The sequence below is a fragment of the Aulostomus chinensis genome, chromosome 16 (genome assembly GCF_037954235.1).
Source record: "Aulostomus chinensis isolate RoL2024-O1b breed Wild chromosome 16, RoL_Achi_v1.0, whole genome shotgun sequence".
Classification (NCBI taxonomy): domain Eukaryota; kingdom Metazoa; phylum Chordata; class Actinopteri; order Syngnathiformes; family Aulostomidae; genus Aulostomus; species Aulostomus chinensis.
In genome coordinates, this window is record NC_141335.1 from 3,788,733 (window position 1) to 3,805,109 (window position 16,377).

The following is a 16,377-nucleotide window of genomic DNA, read 5'->3' on the forward strand; positions in this document are numbered from 1 at the left end:
AGAAGACAGAGAATCAAATGTCACGAACAGGTGAAAAGACCGATGACAGAAACTCGACCTGAAACTGAAAAATGTGTCAAATGCAACGAACCGAAAGTGGGAGGAAGAGCCGGACTGAAGAGCCGAGAGAGGAAGAGGAGGACTTGCCTGCTCAGATGAGCTGAAGTGACAGGCTAAGAATAACCAGAGATAGCAGTGTGGCACGGTGGGGGTGGAGGTGTGAGGAAGGGTGAGGTGGGGTGAGGCAGGGAGGTGGGGGTCAAAAGGAAAGGGGGTGGGGGGTGAACTTATATGGCATGAAAGGGGACACCCGGTATGCCAGGCTCGCCGTGATTCACCAGGGCTAATATAGACCCAGCAGACTCTTCGAGACTCCCCCATCCCCCACCCCTTGCTCCTGGTCCTGGTAACGCCCAGGGTCTCCCTCAGACCCAATCAGGGGCAATGCCAGGAAACGTCTCATTATCTTTGTGGAGATAAACAGAAAGGCCACAAGTTAAGTGTCCTGATAGCAGAAAGGTCAGGAGCAGAATGCTTACTAACACTGAGACCCCAGGTTCCAATGAGCCCACATATCGCTGCCAGAGTTCCCTGCAGCAAGGCAGCCAGGATGCGGACATACAGCTCTTCATGCCCAAAACCCCTCCGGAGACAAAGTCAATGACATAAAGACGGCGGCTCTCATCTGGTTGTTGCCGCAAAACCTCTTCTCAGAGGTCCCAATCTGGTGGGCTCCTCCTAAATAAACAAGATCAACAAGACAAGATCCTTCCAGTCAACCAGTGTGTGTGTGTGTGTGTGTGTGTGTGTGTGTGTGTGTGTGTGTGTGTGTGTGTGTGTGAGTGTGTGTGAGTGTGTCAGTGTGGTCCACCTGTTGTTCGTACCTGCCAGAGCCCAAAACTATCAGTTTGCCAGCTCAAACTTGCTGACTATAGACAGTGTAACAGTACCAGGTCTGCCAACTCCCTGAAATGGAAGCAGGGGACAGCCTGGAGGGGGGTCATGGGTTGTTGGGGGGCGGTGGGGGGGGGGGGGGGGGGTTGGCCTGTCATTATCACACACACGTTTCTGTAAATAGTTTCAGCTCAGTCTGTTCCTATTCTACAAGGAAACTCCCTCATGGCGCTCAGACGTTTCAAGAATGGCAAATACGGATGCAAGGATGGAAACCCTGAAGTCAGGGTCGCTCGCGTGGCGGCGTCACAGTGGTGTCACGTACTCGCTGGTATCGATGTCAAAACAAACCAGGACATCACGCAACGACGGGCCGTGTTTCCTTGAATGTTCCCGGTGTCGTTCATGGATGGAGGCCCTCAGATGTCTGGACAAACTTGATAGTATCTGCTCTGATGGTAGATAAGCGTCGGTGGGTGTGATGGTCATTCCAGCCTCTAGGGGGCACTGGCAAGAGCTGTTATTTTCAGCTAAGAACATTTTGAAACATCAACATTAGAAAACAATCTACCTCGACTCAAGAGCACCATATTAATCGCTGGTCACTGCCCTTCATAGAGAGCAGTGAGGCGAGGCGAAGTCATTCACAGCTACATGAGCAGGGCGTGTGTGTGTGTGTGTGTGTGTGTGTGTGTGTGTGTGTGTGAGAGAGAGAGAGAGAGAGAGAGATCCCTCTCCAACATTAATAACAGACAACTGAGCTCAGAGACACTTTATAACATACACTGTTAACAGATTGTCCTTTTAAGCAGCTTCTTAATTGAGCTGCCTCTCTATGTTAAAGGTCAGATCAGTAAATAAACACACACACACACATTTTGATTAAGTGATTCTGGACACATTCAAAGGGCAGTTCGAAGGTTAAGACTTGGTTTAAAGGGTTACAACTGGGTTTAACCGGACTATTGGACACAAATACGACACTAGGATGGAGGCCTGATCTCAGGTGTGTAGTTTTTCAACAAAAATTTTCAGAAATACACATAAAAAATGTTTGTTTCCTCCATTTTTTTTATTTTTTAGTTCCTCCCATCAGCTGCCTTGGGCTCCGCGTGCAGCATGCAGCAGCAGGCCGGCTCACCTCTCACCTCAGGTGATCTGGCGACACCGCCCACCTGCTCCTGCTGCCTCCAGCAATCCGCTCCGCCCAGCAGGGCTCCACCGTGCACCGAAGTGAGCGCACACGTCGAAAAGAAAACAAACCCAACGTGTAAAAACATCAAAATGGAAATAATAATAATAATAGAGAAAAGGTCGCGTGAATTCCCAGAAAGAGTGACAATGACGACAGTCACCGGCGTGTCCCTGCAGCCGGAGCTGGGATCCGGGCGGGCGGTGCAACTTGTTGCCGGCTGGAGAGGATGATGATGATGATGATGAAGGGATTAAAACAGGAGCGCGCGAGCGGGCACAAACAGTTTGTCATCAGGTGGAGATGAAATTACCTGCGGCCGAAGTTGATCTCCGGTATCCCCGCAGCTCGGTGAGTCGTCACTGACCGACCGGGACAACCTGCGGTCCGTTATCCGGGGATCCTGCTCCGGTCCCCGGGTCGGGCTGAGGGCGGAGGGGGGTGTTAGCGGTGGATTTTCATTAGCAGGGTTTTTATTTAAAGAGGCCGCAGCAACCTGTTAAACCAGAGTCTGACACACGAAGTACCTACGACTTTTTCTACTTCTATAATTATACAAGGACTACTACAAGTTGTACTACTTATGACAGGACATGTCCTTTTAGATTATTTATACTTTTTTTTTTAAATCGAGGAGTTCAAATACCATGGGCTTCATAAATAGATAGCAGTTGAGAAACAACTTCTTTTACTCAGCAAAAATGTTCTGTACAAGATATAAAATACACTTGTGAGGAAACCAGCAACTCAGGAATGATTTGTAGGGGAGACCAGGGGCAGTTGTAACATAGGCCTGCTAAACCATTCCAATCAGACACAAGCTGGAGTGTACAATTCCCATGGCAACAAAAACTCTGTACTTGTGTTCTGACAGTTTAATGATTAAAAGCATCTCACAATCAGAATTTCGTAAAAGCACTTAGTTTACTTTCATTTTTTTGATGCCGTCTGAGAGCGTCTTGTTTTTCGTTTTGTTTTTTGTCTTAAGGACGTGGATGCACGGTGACTTTATCGTCTCAGGTAAAGTTTGGCATCAGCAGGATCCATAATAAACCACACGACGCTGATAAAAAGGCCTCGTAGTTCCTGAAGTGGTTTGTGTGATGAGCGTCTCTGCTCTTGCAAGCTGATAAACTCTTTAATGCGGCATTCATACTCTGATGATGACGCCGCGCACCTGCTGATCTCAGGTGAGCCACAGTGACGTGTGGCTGAACCACATCTGTTCACAAGGAATAAAAGCACAGGCTCCTAAACTGCTGAGCGGGGACGGCGGGTCGATGCTGAGCCAGTGAATTAAAGCAGACACCTCCACTCCTGATGCATCTGGATCTCCGGGCACAAATGGAGACGTGTCACAGTGAATAATAGATATTTATTTATAAAAAAAATAAATAAAAGCAACACTGAAGTAAACAGGAGGTACAAATCTACAATAAAATAATCTCTTTCCATTTGTCAAACATCAGTCTAAAACACAAGCTCCAACATATCAAACATCTGCATTTATATTCAGGATAATGGCGGTATATTCAGCACTGTCATGCACTCTGCAAATATTTACTGCATTTACTTTCTGCCTCTGGAGTCTCGAAGAAACACCTGGGAACCTTCAGGTCTGTGGTCGGCAGCGCTGCCAGATGCAGGACACCTTCGTCATTCGGTTGACGTCAGTCACGATGCACAACAGTTCGATCAGTTTTGCAACAAACTAAAAGATGCGGACGATCGTCATGATGAACACGAGTCAGGGAACCAGGAGAGCGAGTCATGACTGGATGGCTCGCTGTTCAAGTCCAGGAGGTTCCTAGCCTGTTCCTGCTGTTACACCGAGAAAATAAAACAATGTACAGCGGTGGGAAATACAATGAGTGAAGGGGGAGGTGAGGAGGACGGAGGAGGACAACGGGACAAGTCCAACCCTCCGGTTCCCATCTGGCAGCGCTGGCGTACCATCAGGAGCACGCTGATGATGGTCTGAACACCAGTTAAGTGTGGGCCAATGAACCAGAGTTCAGCAAACTTGTGGAAACGGCAGCTGAAGGAGCCACACAACTCTAACAAGACATCATCCGGACGATATGGTTGTTTAGGGGAGGTGTATTAGCCCCGCCCCTAAATTACATCCAGGGTCAAAGGTCATTTCCCCCTCTAAACAGTTTTGTTCAGATCTCATTTAAGCAGTCAAATTTTGAAGAGCCTTTTTAGCTAAATGCTAATCCGGTCTAGCCTAAATTACACTGTTGATTTGGGGACAATTCATGAAAGCGGTTGTATTTCGAAGTCTTCGCTAACCGACGACCTGCTTGGGTTTCAATTATACTTTGATCATCGGGTACAATCAGCAATTCTGTCCCTTTCACCCCCAAATAGCGACAACGTCACAGGTACATCACTGCCTCTCTGCAGAAAATACACTTTGAATATACAGTTGGAATGAAAGAAAAACACCCACAAAGATAAAGATACAAACAGAACAGGGATGCTGGGAAACTTAGAACTTTTCAAAAGTGCTTTTGCAGGCCTGAGGACTGTAAGGATTCACTGAAATGAGTAGAAATGTCAGAAAGAAAAAGGTGTGATTGAAAGGGTTACTGTGGTCATCCTACTCCGACGCTTGAATGATACAGGTACAGCACAGAAGCGATTAGCCTACCTTAGCACAAAGACTGGAAGCGGGGGGGGGGGAGGGGTGTTAGCCAAGCTCCATTACTACATTAAAAATCTACTCCAGCTGATGAGGATTTCTCAACATCATTGCATAGTTGCTTTAAGAACTTTATCTCAGGACTTCAATCTACCTTGAAAAGTAATTTTAAAAGATAGGACGAGATAAAGAGGGTGTCATGACGAGCAACTTTGTTTTTGTAGGTTTCATGTTTTATTGGATTTTTTTTTTTTTAAATCAATGGGACACATTTTAGGAGACATTAATAATTGAACTTGTTCTTTTTCTTTCCTTTCACGTTCTGTGGGAGAACACGAGCTGTTAGAACGGGTCTCAGAGAACCATCACCCAAAGTCCCGGTCGACCAAATATCACTCTTACTTTGGGTTGCATTTGCGTTTCAGACCAGCCAAGGAGGTCTTTGACTTTCAAGTTTAAAAGTTCGATTCTGAATTTTAAATGGAAACTCAGTTCTCCGTCACTCACACAGCCAGAAACAGAGAACTAAAGTGGGGATCAACGCACAGCAGCAGACGGCAACAACACGTCCAAAAACCACAAGTTTGGTCGAAGAAAATCACGTAACACGCCAACTCCAACACGTCCGTCTCAACGCGAAGGTTCAGTTCAGATCAATAGTTGCTTTTTCCTCAAATGCTGTCCAGTGGAATGCAGGTTTTAACCCTCATGTCTGAGTACGTCTGAGAAATTTGGGTGAAAGTAAAACAGAACAACAGACAAAAAAGAATTCAGGCTCAGACACTCGGTTTGGTTTGACGTCGTCGTCGTCGTGGATTCTGCACCCACACAGGGGATGGCACCCAACGTCCCTGATTTAACCTCCACTACGGGACGGATCACATGTTTGGGTCGTTACTGGCTTTACTGGTGCAGAGAACTCGACTCTTTTGTTCAGCGGAACTCGTCCAGCCACTGACGCCACTCAATATGCCAGCAGTTTATTTGTTGAAGTTGTTGGTGCCACCTTCAATTATTTATGAATGATAAATTCGATGGATATTTTCTGTTTACATTAATTATTCATTAGAATTGTTAGTGTAGTTGTGCCTGGCAACAACACGTCGAACTATCAGCATTCCTACATCCATTAATGGAAATAAGTGGGAGTCAAAATGCATGAAAAAATTTGGCTCTGGACGCTAAATAACACGAAGAACGTCAGTTTTGTTCGTTCATGTTTTCTCTTTTTCATTTCATTTGAAAAACATGTTTATGGAGATTTTTCTTCTCTACCTAAACAAACAATACTAATAAGCCAAAAAATACCAGTAAAAACAAAAACAAGCCTACTAAAAGATCAATAAGAAACAGTAAGAAGTGGCACCTTGGTCCTGAGTTCTGCGCCGTATTTTACTAACTTCTGATCTAATCCGCCACCTGTGTGGGTGCAAAACATAGGAACATACACAGACTCAACGTGTGGGTGATCACAAGCTGGAGACTTGTATTTCACACTACACACCAGTAGAGGGCAGCAGCTTTGGGTGGGGAATGAGAACGTTGGTCAAAATCGGCTGCAGGTCCTTCATGCCGCAATGACTCACTATCGCCTCCGGTGGTATAACGAGGCAAGACTGAGGTTTGTTTGGGAACTCACAGCAACTTCCATCTTTTTTGGGGGGGAATTTTCTAGGTGAATTATTTTACATTCTGGTCAAATTCTGGTCCATTTGGAAGTGAACTTAAAGTCGTACTGGTTAAATATCTTATCTCGTTAAAGATGAACACGGTATTAAGTCGCAGTTTAAGTGCACAAACTGTGGTGTTGTTTCATTTGTAAAAATAATAATTAAAAAAAACTCAAAAATTGGTCTCCTCGCTGACGGTGAAACCACATGTGAGGAACATCTGTGTGAACACCTTCAGAATCCCAACATCTCTTCCGTACATCTTCAGGTCGACTCCACCTGTGAGTTTCGTCTTTATATTTCTAGCGTCTTGATGGGATGCCAGGTCATGTGGTCAGAGGAGAGGGTGGAGCTCTACCTTGTCCCCGCCCCCGTGTTGTTGTTGGTAACCTTGGTGCGTGCAGAGCGTGAGCCACTTCGTCCAACGGGAAGGAAGGGGCTGGTCTCTGAGGTCACAACAATGCTGGGGATGCGACCGATGGCGCCTCTGGTCACATGTCCGTCTGCGTACTCGCCGCTCTGTTGGGACAGGGGGAGGCGATGATCGTAAGATCATTAACGTTAGAACATGCTACATACTACTTTTATCACAGTAGAAGAAGAAAGTGAAACACTGAAATCCCATTAATCAGAAGTGACGCTCGAGAATAAACAGAAACAAGGAATTTATCAGGGTCTCCACCGGGATTTCTGGAAGCTGCAACTCCAAATACACCAAAGTCCACTCGGTTTCTATGGCAACCTCTGTGTTTTCTGACGTGTTCTCTGCTTATTTTCCATCCTGTTTGTCACCAAGTACGGTACATCGAAGATACTGAATATTTCTTTCGGATGTCTGATGGGCCGTGTGCAACTGACTTCACGTACGTTCGGGATGCTGCTGCGTTCACTGACCCCTGCCATGGAGATGTCGGTGTCATAGGACGTCTGAAAGAGGAGAGAGAAACAAGCAATCAGAGAGGCTCAGGTGTGAAACTAATTGATCAGAATCAGCGAGGCGGGCAGGAGCCAGAGGACCGTCACCAATCATTAAACCACAATACACCTTTAGAAAATAAGAAATGGTGGATCTCAGCTGATGATTATGATTGAAATGCAAAGAGGATTTCAGTTTGGGGCTGAAAAGCACGTTGAGCCGATTAAACCACAGGAGAAGTCGGATTTCAAGAAAGAAAACAGAGCAGCAGATTAAACCCCTTTATTCATCAAAGACTGGAAAATCCCTCATTTGATACTTCGATCAACATTTTTGCAACAGATTTATGAGATTTTCTGGTTACAAATCGTCGAATAGTTTTTTTTTTAACAGGATAAGAACCCAGGTAGAGCCGGGCGGAGAATTCAGTCACTCTTGTGTAGGAACTTGAGGCGTTTAAACAGAAACTATTAGTATGAAAATACATCCAGTGCAGTAAACCCTGCCTTCAAAATAAAAGCAGTAGCCCCGTTACTCATGCTTTTTTTTTTTTTTTTTTTTTTTTGCCAGACCTGTCTATTCTGAAAAATTCTGACAAGAAGTGAAATTTCTTGTGCGAGTTTGCTGCTAACAGCTAAGGGAACACTGCTTCATTTTTTTGTGTGTACTTTTTAAAGAAACACATTCATAATCTTTACATAATAAGTTCTCAGTTTCATTTCTGTCGTGGTTATCAATGCCTTCATCCCGACAAAGTGTTTGAACTCCAACTCCTGATTATTTCTTTATCATTTTACAAAAGCTGTGCGTTGACCTTCTCAAAGATGCCCGAGTCGTGACTCTTCATCTTGGACTTGAAGCTGGACGAGGGTTTGAAGTCAGGGAACTCAGCGGTGTCTCTGCTGATGTCACAGGAGACCTGGCGGCTGGCAGGTCTGGAGCTCATGCTGGACAGATCTGCCTCAGTGTCGGTCAAACCCTGCAGAGGGAAACACACACCGACCTGAGGAAACAGGCCTGAGGAGCTCCTCCGCTGCTCCTCAGCAGCTTAGGTGAGGAAAAAGACATGAAGATCATTCAACATTTGTCACTGAATTTGTTGCTGTTGCTTTTAAAATGCACACCTATTTTGCATTTCAAAATAAAAGCATCTCCGTGACGATCCCTTCCTTGATCTTTGATTCACCCAACATAGCCGCTGACCTCAGCACTCTCAGCTCACAGCTGTCCATCAAAGGGACTCGAGCTTACTTACCGATTCGCTGTCGGAGGCGGAGGAGAGGCGGGACTTGCCAAAGCTCTGCCGCCTGAACTGGCTGCTGATGTCAGAGGTCTGGCTGGTCACGGTGGAGCGACGCGTGGACATGAAGCTGCTGCTGGCGGAGCGCAGGTCGCGAGGATGAACACAGAGAAGGATGCCGAGACACGGGATGTACTTAGCCAAGGCGATCCTGAAGAGACAGACAGACAGAGGAACGTGATGTGAACCACAGACCATCTCTCAGGCACTGACCATAAACCCACTCAGAAACCCACCCCCCCCCCCCCCCAGACCAGAGAACCTGATGTTTAAAAATGGAAAAAAAGAACATGTTACTTCCAGGTTTTAGGACTCATTCCTGCGCTGGGTTCAGCTCAGACTAATGGGATGCGGTTGTGTGCAGAACTCAGCAGAGAGCAACGAGTGGTTCGGCAACATCAAAGCAAAACCAGATTATTTCTATTATCTTTATTTTCATGGTCAACTGTTTCTCTAATCATCATCGCCAACCAAGTTACACAATGTTGAATAAACCTGCTTTTTTTTTTTTTCATCCATCCAGCAGCTGACCAGCGTTAAGCTGTGTGGGAGGTGGTGGGGGACGGAAAGGGGGAGTTGTAGGGCAGCGCTGGGTTGTGTTGAGGTGTTGGAGCGTTCACGGCGCCGGAGCTTTCTCTGATTGGATCGATCGGTTCACTGAGCTGCAGGCAGCTGCACTCTCCCCGTAACTCAAGGCTGATTAAAGAGCTCAGACATTTTGATTTTGGGGGATGCGCCTCCTCCTCTAGATGAGCTACTCCTCTCTTCTTAGACCAGAAGTTAATAATAGAAAAGTGCAGGCTTGGGTTGTTACAAAATGGTACAAAGCCTGAGGTCGGATACCTGTACTTGGGGTGTGTGATGGCATAGATGATGGGGTTGTGGATGGCGGAGGCCTTGGCGATGACGGCGGGAACAGAGTTCATGTAGGGAGTCAGCATGTCGGCGTACCTGCAGCAGGAATCAAGAGTCAGGAACCAACTCAGGTGTCTGTGGCGGTTTTGTTTCCTCCTTTGTTTTTTACTCTAACAAGTCTAGTCCAGAGTGTGTGTGTGTGTGTGTGTGTGTGTGTGTGTGTGTGTGTGTGTTACCCGGCAAATGCAGTGAGAGCCACGGTGGAGTATGGTGACCAGGAGATGACGTAGAGCAGGATGATGATGAGAGCGATTTTCGCCATCTTCCACTCGTTCTGCAGCCGGTGGAAACTCTTGATCGAGTCTCGACTGCTGCCATGACTGTGAGTGCTGCCGTTAATCTTCCCCACAGCCCTGAAAAACACACACACACACACACATTATGACTGCACCTGTTGACATTAAAATACACTCTTTGCATATAGATTTAATATTTCCACATATGCAAACACCAACCAAATTTAGCAAATATTCAAATATCACAACATTTGAAAGAAGCAGAACAACTTAAGAACAACAAAAACATCCGAATACGACATCGATGGGTGTAAGAGGATGTCAGTGGCCTGCTGAATAAAACATCCAAACCAGGAGGAGAAAAGTGTTCAAACCAAACTTCCCCTTTTTAAAAATCCAGTGGTTTTTGAAACTGAAATGTTTTAATAGTTTTAAAGTTACAACACGGGGAGAGAGCAAAGTGACACAGACAACACACACACACACACACACTGACTGGTTTGTGGTGCGGATGGCTCGGAAGATGAAAACGTAGCAGTAGATGATGATGAAGAGCGGCAGGAAGAAGACGAAGATGAAGAGCATCATGGTGTACGCCCGCACTGACGGGGTAAAGGTCATGTAGTCCCATGTACAGGACGTCAGCAGGCCCTCTGGGACGTAAGCGCCTGCAGTACGAGAGAGAGAGAGAGGGAGAGAGAGGGAGGGGGGGGGAGGGAGAGACTTTTAACCTGTCATAACTGGAAGAGTTCACATACCAAAATAAGTACTGGGAAGGAATCACATGATTTCCAAACATCTCATTATCAGTATTATTGTTGTACTGTGTGTGTGTGTGTGTGTGTGTGTGTGTCTCCTCACTCCATCCAAAGAATGGCGGCAGGCTCCAGCCTAGTGAGTACACCCATGCCGCCATGAGAATGAATAGGGCTCGCTTCCGTGACAACACGCCGATGGAGGTCAGAGGTCGCGTGATGACGAAGTATCGGTCGACAGCGATCACCGTCAGTGTGATCATGGAGCAGATGCCAAAGAGCGCCCCGCAGAAGGCATACAGCTCACAAGCTGAACAGAGACACAAGGATTTCTGACATCACTTCCTGTCGCAAACTGTGGGAATGTGCACTGTTGACATCAGTGAGACAGGTTGTTCTCTCTGTACGTACAGACCGGGAAACAAGGGAACCTCGGATTATCCTGCTGCGTGTGGTGAACAGGCTCCAAACAGATGTGTGGTCGGAAATGTGTTCTATGTTTGTGTTTACAGAGAACCCATGACCTGATTTAACCCCATGAATCAAATCAATCAAAGTCAGTAAATCAGCGCCGCGTCCCTTCTCCTCCACGCGTCCTTCTCATTTCTGCTTTCTCTCTCTCTCTCCTTTCATATTAAAACAACCTCGCCATGTCTCTCTCTCTCTCTCTCTCTCTTTGGAGGCGCAAAAACAAACATGGCTTTTTTCCTCTCAGAGGACAAGAGGACAGGAGGAGCGAGGAGGAGACAAGCGTCTCCAGCACTCTGGAGCGGCGCATCAGGCTCCACCTGCTGCTACTGTACCTTTCTCTCCGAAGATCCACCTCCTGTGCATGCTGGTGGTGAAGAAGATGGGCGTCTGGGTGACACACATCAGCAGGTCTGTGATGGCCAGGTTGATGATGAACATGTTGGCCGGCGTCCGTAGGCTACGACTCCTGCACACACACACGCACGCACACCCTCATCAGCCGTTGATAAAATCTTGATTAAAAGGCTTAAATATGCATAAGTGGTGATTATTGAGATGACAGTGTGCTAGAAGAGGCTGCAGACACGTCGCTGAACCCTGAAGCTGCTTGGTTCGTCAGTTTGTTTCTGTATCATGACATCATCCACAGGAACCGGGAAACTCCGCCCCCTTTTCCCCACAGCGTTTTCATTAAGCTTCCAGCATTACAACCATTAATGGTCACCACTTCTCATCCTCCTTTTACATGTTGTTAGATTCTCCAAACAGCTCAAAATGAAAGTCAGTCACCTGTTTTTGTAGTTAGGTGTCGTCAACTCGTTGCAATAAATTGTGAGCGGAGTTGAGTGCTTCCCTGTTGCTATGGTGACACAAAGCGAGTGCATTAATTTAGCAGGTGAAGACAGTTTGACTAGAGGCACTTAGCGGGTGTCCACATATCGAGATTTACTGGACATCCATCCAGGCAGAAACGGGGTTTAACTAATATTTTGCACGCTGCTGTGACAGTGTAGGTGCATCTCGCTGCCTGACAAATGAAGCCTGTAACTTTTTTAACCACTGATTTAAGAGCTCTACTTTTTGGGTTTTCACTGCATTAAGATAGGAATGAACCCACAGTGCACCTGAACACACCCCATTTTACACCCGTCACAAACAAGGGTGCACAGACGGGTGACGACACACGAGGTATTTGATCAACGCCGGTGCGAAGGTGACACCCGCGCTGGTTTGGCAACTGGCAGTGAGACTCAGGCTGGATCTTTGAGGGGAAATAGAAAAGGTGTCTTTATTTCTGCAGGACTGCAGGCAGCAGCTACGCCAGCTGTGTCATGAAGTGGCTCCTACAGGTGGATGCATACGGGAGGAAAAAATCTGTGTGCTGTTTTATTTCTGAAAAAAAAAAAGAGCTTCAATCAATAAATAGAGCAGCCATCAGGGACCAAGTCTGATAAATGATGCAATCAATGAGGCAGGTTGAACTGCTTTAAGTGACAAAGCTTCTTCAAAAGGCTTCAGGAAAATGTTGGCGCTGGAAGATAAAAAGCTGGAGCTGTAGGTCAGTAAAATCCAGGATGGATCAGCTGAAGGAGGGCGGAGACGTGACTCTCTGATGGTCACAGGAGAAGCTCGAAGCTCAGTCTGGAACATTCAGGAGCATCCAGCTTGGTTTCCTCTCAGTCCGCAGCTGAAGGTGCCGTCATTATCAATTCTCAAAAAACAAGGATGCAAGTACAAACAGAGACAAACGTTCTCCACCTCTCTAGAGCAAAACTAGACTTTGACCTTTCACAGGGAATTGTAACGGGAATCCTAATGCACCCGGAAAAAAACAAAAAAACAAACATGAATAAAATGAAGGAATTTTATCACATTTGTTTTCTCGAAGTAGAAGTCTTGTAAGTAGAAGTTTTAACTGACAAAACGCACCTCTGGGGTCACAGTTCACTTCTGCCGCTGACTTCTGAGAGAAGAGTCATAGTTTCATGAGTTTCATGTTGGTTCAAGACCCCAGGACCCTCAGCTGTGACTCACCAACTTGGTTTGTGAGAAAAAGAAAAATCAAGGGGGATCTTTCTTGAATGAGCTCACAACAAAACCGTTGAAGGTTAAAACACGGGTTTGGGCCATAAACAGACATACGAGCGCTTTCTAATAAATGACGTGTTTCTGCAGGGTTGTTAGGACTGACAAAGGGGCGTTATGGTGTGACGTCACGGTGGAGGTCTGACAGCTGTGCAGGGAAACAGCCATCAAAATACAAACTCTAAAAGCACCGCCGTCTCGGTAGCGGCCCTACCTGCTGAAGGCGTATATGACCAGGAAGTTGCCGACCGTCCCAGTGATGCCGATGGCAAGGATGACGGAGCCAATGGCGTAGTGGGCGTGGTCAGGGACGTCCACGGTAGGGAAGGGGTGTGGGGCCTCTTGAACCATCGCCACCTGGAGGATGACATTGAGAATTACATGTAACAACGACACACTACAAAAATACCCATCTCATTCCCTGAGTCAGAGGTATGTCAGGCCTCCATGACACCTGCCCGCAGGTGTTGTTAGGGGTCCAAGCCCCGAGTGGGAGAGAGGCAAGAAAAGCATGAAACACTGTAAACAACTCAAACCAGATGTTGGAGTATAATCTGATGTCACTCAGATTACATTTACTCATCAAGCTGTTTATTCACCTGGTTTCAAGCCTGCAGCCCCGCAGGACCCACCGCGTTTATTGTTTTAAGTCTTACATCAAAGTGTGCAAAGATTAAAAAGTGCTTCATATCAGTGACATTAATTTTCCACAGGGTCGAAAAAAAACAAAACCTTGCCATTTATAGAGTTTATTAATCACCAACTACCATCCTTAATTCCTTTTGAGAGATTAATGTCGCCACAAAGTCCTGCTCGTCAAGGTTTCTAATTAACCCGCTCAGAGCTCCCTCGTCGTCCTCGGCATATATTACTCCGCCAGCAGAAATATCAGGCACGCTCATGAAAGATGGAGGTTTCATTTGACAGAGATCTTTATTAAATCCATTTTATAAAATCAATAGATCCTGGCACAGCGTCCTTCCCCAGACCTGCCCCTCTGCACGTACAGTATGTATATGTCACCACTCAGTTTTGTGGAAGCAAAAGTCTGTGAATCATGAGGGATTTCCAGCCGTCCGGTTTGTGCAGATGGTCCTGAGTTTGCTCCCGTTGCCGTGGTGACGGGGTTTGTTTTAAAACAGTGATTAAATGGAGGCAAAGTTTATCTCACACCATCCGACCCCTCAGTAATCCGTGTTGGATCATTGCAAACACGCGTATGATCTTGATGCTTCGTGTCTTCTGCAGTGAACCAGACAACCAGAACAAATGTTGCACATCAGTCGCCACGCTCAGAGCGGCTCGGTCTCGGCGCTGTCGGGCACAGCAGCTGCGCATCTTGATGGTGATGGAGTCAGACGCGCTGGTGTAGACGTACAAACACATTCAACACGCATCCTTCTGAAGCAGCAGGAGACGCGTCTTCAATCAAATCTCATTTTCAATGTTCTCGCCGCCTGCAGTCATTTTGGACAATTAAATCAGAAACGTCCTGCAGAGAGAAAAATCTCAAGACTGTTCCAGGAATTGTTAGGTCTTGTCATAAATGACATCATCAGCTCATTAGTCCTGAAGAATCAGTGTGTAAAAAGAATTTTGTTTTTTGTAGCTGCTGGAGGTGGATCACGTATATAAGTACCGTACTGCAGTATTTATATGATATACAGTATTTATACTGTAGGCGGCTTGCGCCTAAAGTGAAGCCAAAGTTTGGATCGCCCCCTGGTGGCTGGTGGCAGCATAGGTCAACACTGGTGCACTTCTTAGCAGGAAATCTCAAAAACTGATTTGAAGGAAAAGGGGTGGAAATTTTTGGAATAGGAGCAAATTCTTCATTTTTCTGATGTAACGTGGATCACATGGTTGATTCTGGAGCCAAAAAGACTGTTCTATATATCGCAGCGGGGTTTTTCAGATATGGCGCGAGCAAATTTTGATTAAATTCTACATGTTTCTACTTACGTAAATCATTGGAGCGGTATTTTTGGAACTACGTGCTCTGTGGGTGTGTTCTTTCTTTCACATTCAACATGTGTTTTATCTACAAACGCCGCAAATGTTTGTTTGTTTGTTTTTTTAAATTGCGTTTCATATTTGGACCCCTGTCGGTCAGGAAATTTAAGTCATTTAATCGCTACATGAAGATTTGTCTAATCTGGCCCCTGGATTAGAGAACCTCCTTCACATATTTATTTCAAGTCCAAGGTTTAAGCCTCACGCCTCTGGCTGCAGGAATTCTTCAGCCTCTAATTTTATAAATATGTTTATTGGATTTCAAATTAGAGGCTTAAAAAAACCAAACAAACAAATGTAATCTAGTTTCAGTTCAGTAGAAGTTAAATAGGTCAAAGTCCTGAGTGGGATTAATGAAGTGAGCAACAAAAGCAGCATGACAGTCCAGGGACACAGTGAGTACAGTTATGGAGGAGTAAACAGCGCCCACATGTATGTGCATTCTCACAGAACTCAAAATGTTCCTACAGTCTGTGCGTTTTGGTGATTTGGCGCAAACCATCATTATCAAAATTTGTTCCATCTCGTCAGCAGCCAGTGTTTTCATTTCATTTTTTTTTTTTTTTTTGCTGCAATGTCACAAATCTCACAGCAGATTAACCCGCCGCATCGAGGGAAGTGTGGCCTGTCACAAAAGATTCGGCTTTTCAGTTTCACCCTCGACTGCAGAGTTTGACTCGCTTGGATAATTAGAAACAGTCCGTCTGCTTCCCCCAGCCTCGGTCCTCAATATCATCACGGTTCCAGTTCACGGATTTCTCCTCCTTCCTCTGATCCTCTTCAGGGATTTAACCCTCAGACCTCTTAAAAAAAAAAAAAAAAAAAAAAAAGACTGTCGAAAAAGAAAAAAAAACACATTTTTCAACACAACCTATTTGAATATTTGAATATAAAACATGCTGCTGAAAGGACCCGATGTTAAAGAATTATATAACACCAAAAGCAATGTCAAACTCATAACATTCGATTCATCAACACATAAAAGTCCTGACACAAACCTGCAACGGATCAAAATATCAAATGGAGGATTTTTCCGTCATTGATGACTGGAAAATGGACTACAAAGGGGGGGGGGGGTGGATTACTGCTTGAATATGTTTCACAAGAATTGAAATGTTTCCATTCACTGGTGGCTAATGATATAGAGACAGTAGCCTGGAGCAACAAATATGTGTGTGCGTGCGTGTGTGTGGGTAGTAGCAGAGTAACATCATAATAACAAACACACCGCACGCCTGAACTGCAACAACTGTCAGTTTGATGGAATAAACTGGGCCCGCTAA

At 45.7% G+C, this 16,377-nt stretch overlaps 2 protein-coding genes across 6 annotated transcripts in view; both read right to left on the reverse strand.

The window, feature by feature from the left end:
* Window positions 1-2,516, reverse strand: part of LOC147247175 (LIM domain-binding protein 3-like) — a 51,599-nt gene extending 49,083 nt beyond the window's left edge. For 3 of the 4 annotated variants that reach the window (XM_086179769.1, XM_086179768.1, XM_086179767.1), the window contains exons 1-2: window positions 2,400-2,466; window positions 92-738 (exon numbers count right to left, since the gene is read on the reverse strand). In XM_086179769.1, the coding sequence (XP_086035895.1) occupies window positions 92-381 (290 nt within the window). In that variant the 5' untranslated portion in view covers window positions 382-738; window positions 2,400-2,466. Of the gene's footprint in view, window positions 1-91; window positions 739-2,399 lie in introns of all 4 variants that reach the window. The other variant, XM_086179770.1, reaches the window with a different exon arrangement.
* A 936-nt stretch (window positions 2,517-3,452) lies between these two features.
* Window positions 3,453-16,377, reverse strand: part of LOC147247204 (melanopsin-A-like) — a 29,326-nt gene continuing 16,401 nt past the window's right edge. For both annotated transcript variants that reach the window (XM_086180142.1, XM_086180143.1), the window contains 10 exons: window positions 13,296-13,438; window positions 11,329-11,462; window positions 10,632-10,835; window positions 10,267-10,438; window positions 9,711-9,887; window positions 9,463-9,570; window positions 8,575-8,770; window positions 8,134-8,298; window positions 7,271-7,330; window positions 3,453-6,922 (listed from right to left, as the gene is read on the reverse strand). In XM_086180142.1, the coding sequence (XP_086036268.1) occupies window positions 6,758-6,922; window positions 7,271-7,330; window positions 8,134-8,298; window positions 8,575-8,770; window positions 9,463-9,570; window positions 9,711-9,887; window positions 10,267-10,438; window positions 10,632-10,835; window positions 11,329-11,462; window positions 13,296-13,438 (1,524 nt within the window). In that variant the 3' untranslated portion in view covers window positions 3,453-6,757. The remainder of the gene's footprint in view (window positions 6,923-7,270; window positions 7,331-8,133; window positions 8,299-8,574; window positions 8,771-9,462; window positions 9,571-9,710; window positions 9,888-10,266; window positions 10,439-10,631; window positions 10,836-11,328; window positions 11,463-13,295; window positions 13,439-16,377) is intronic.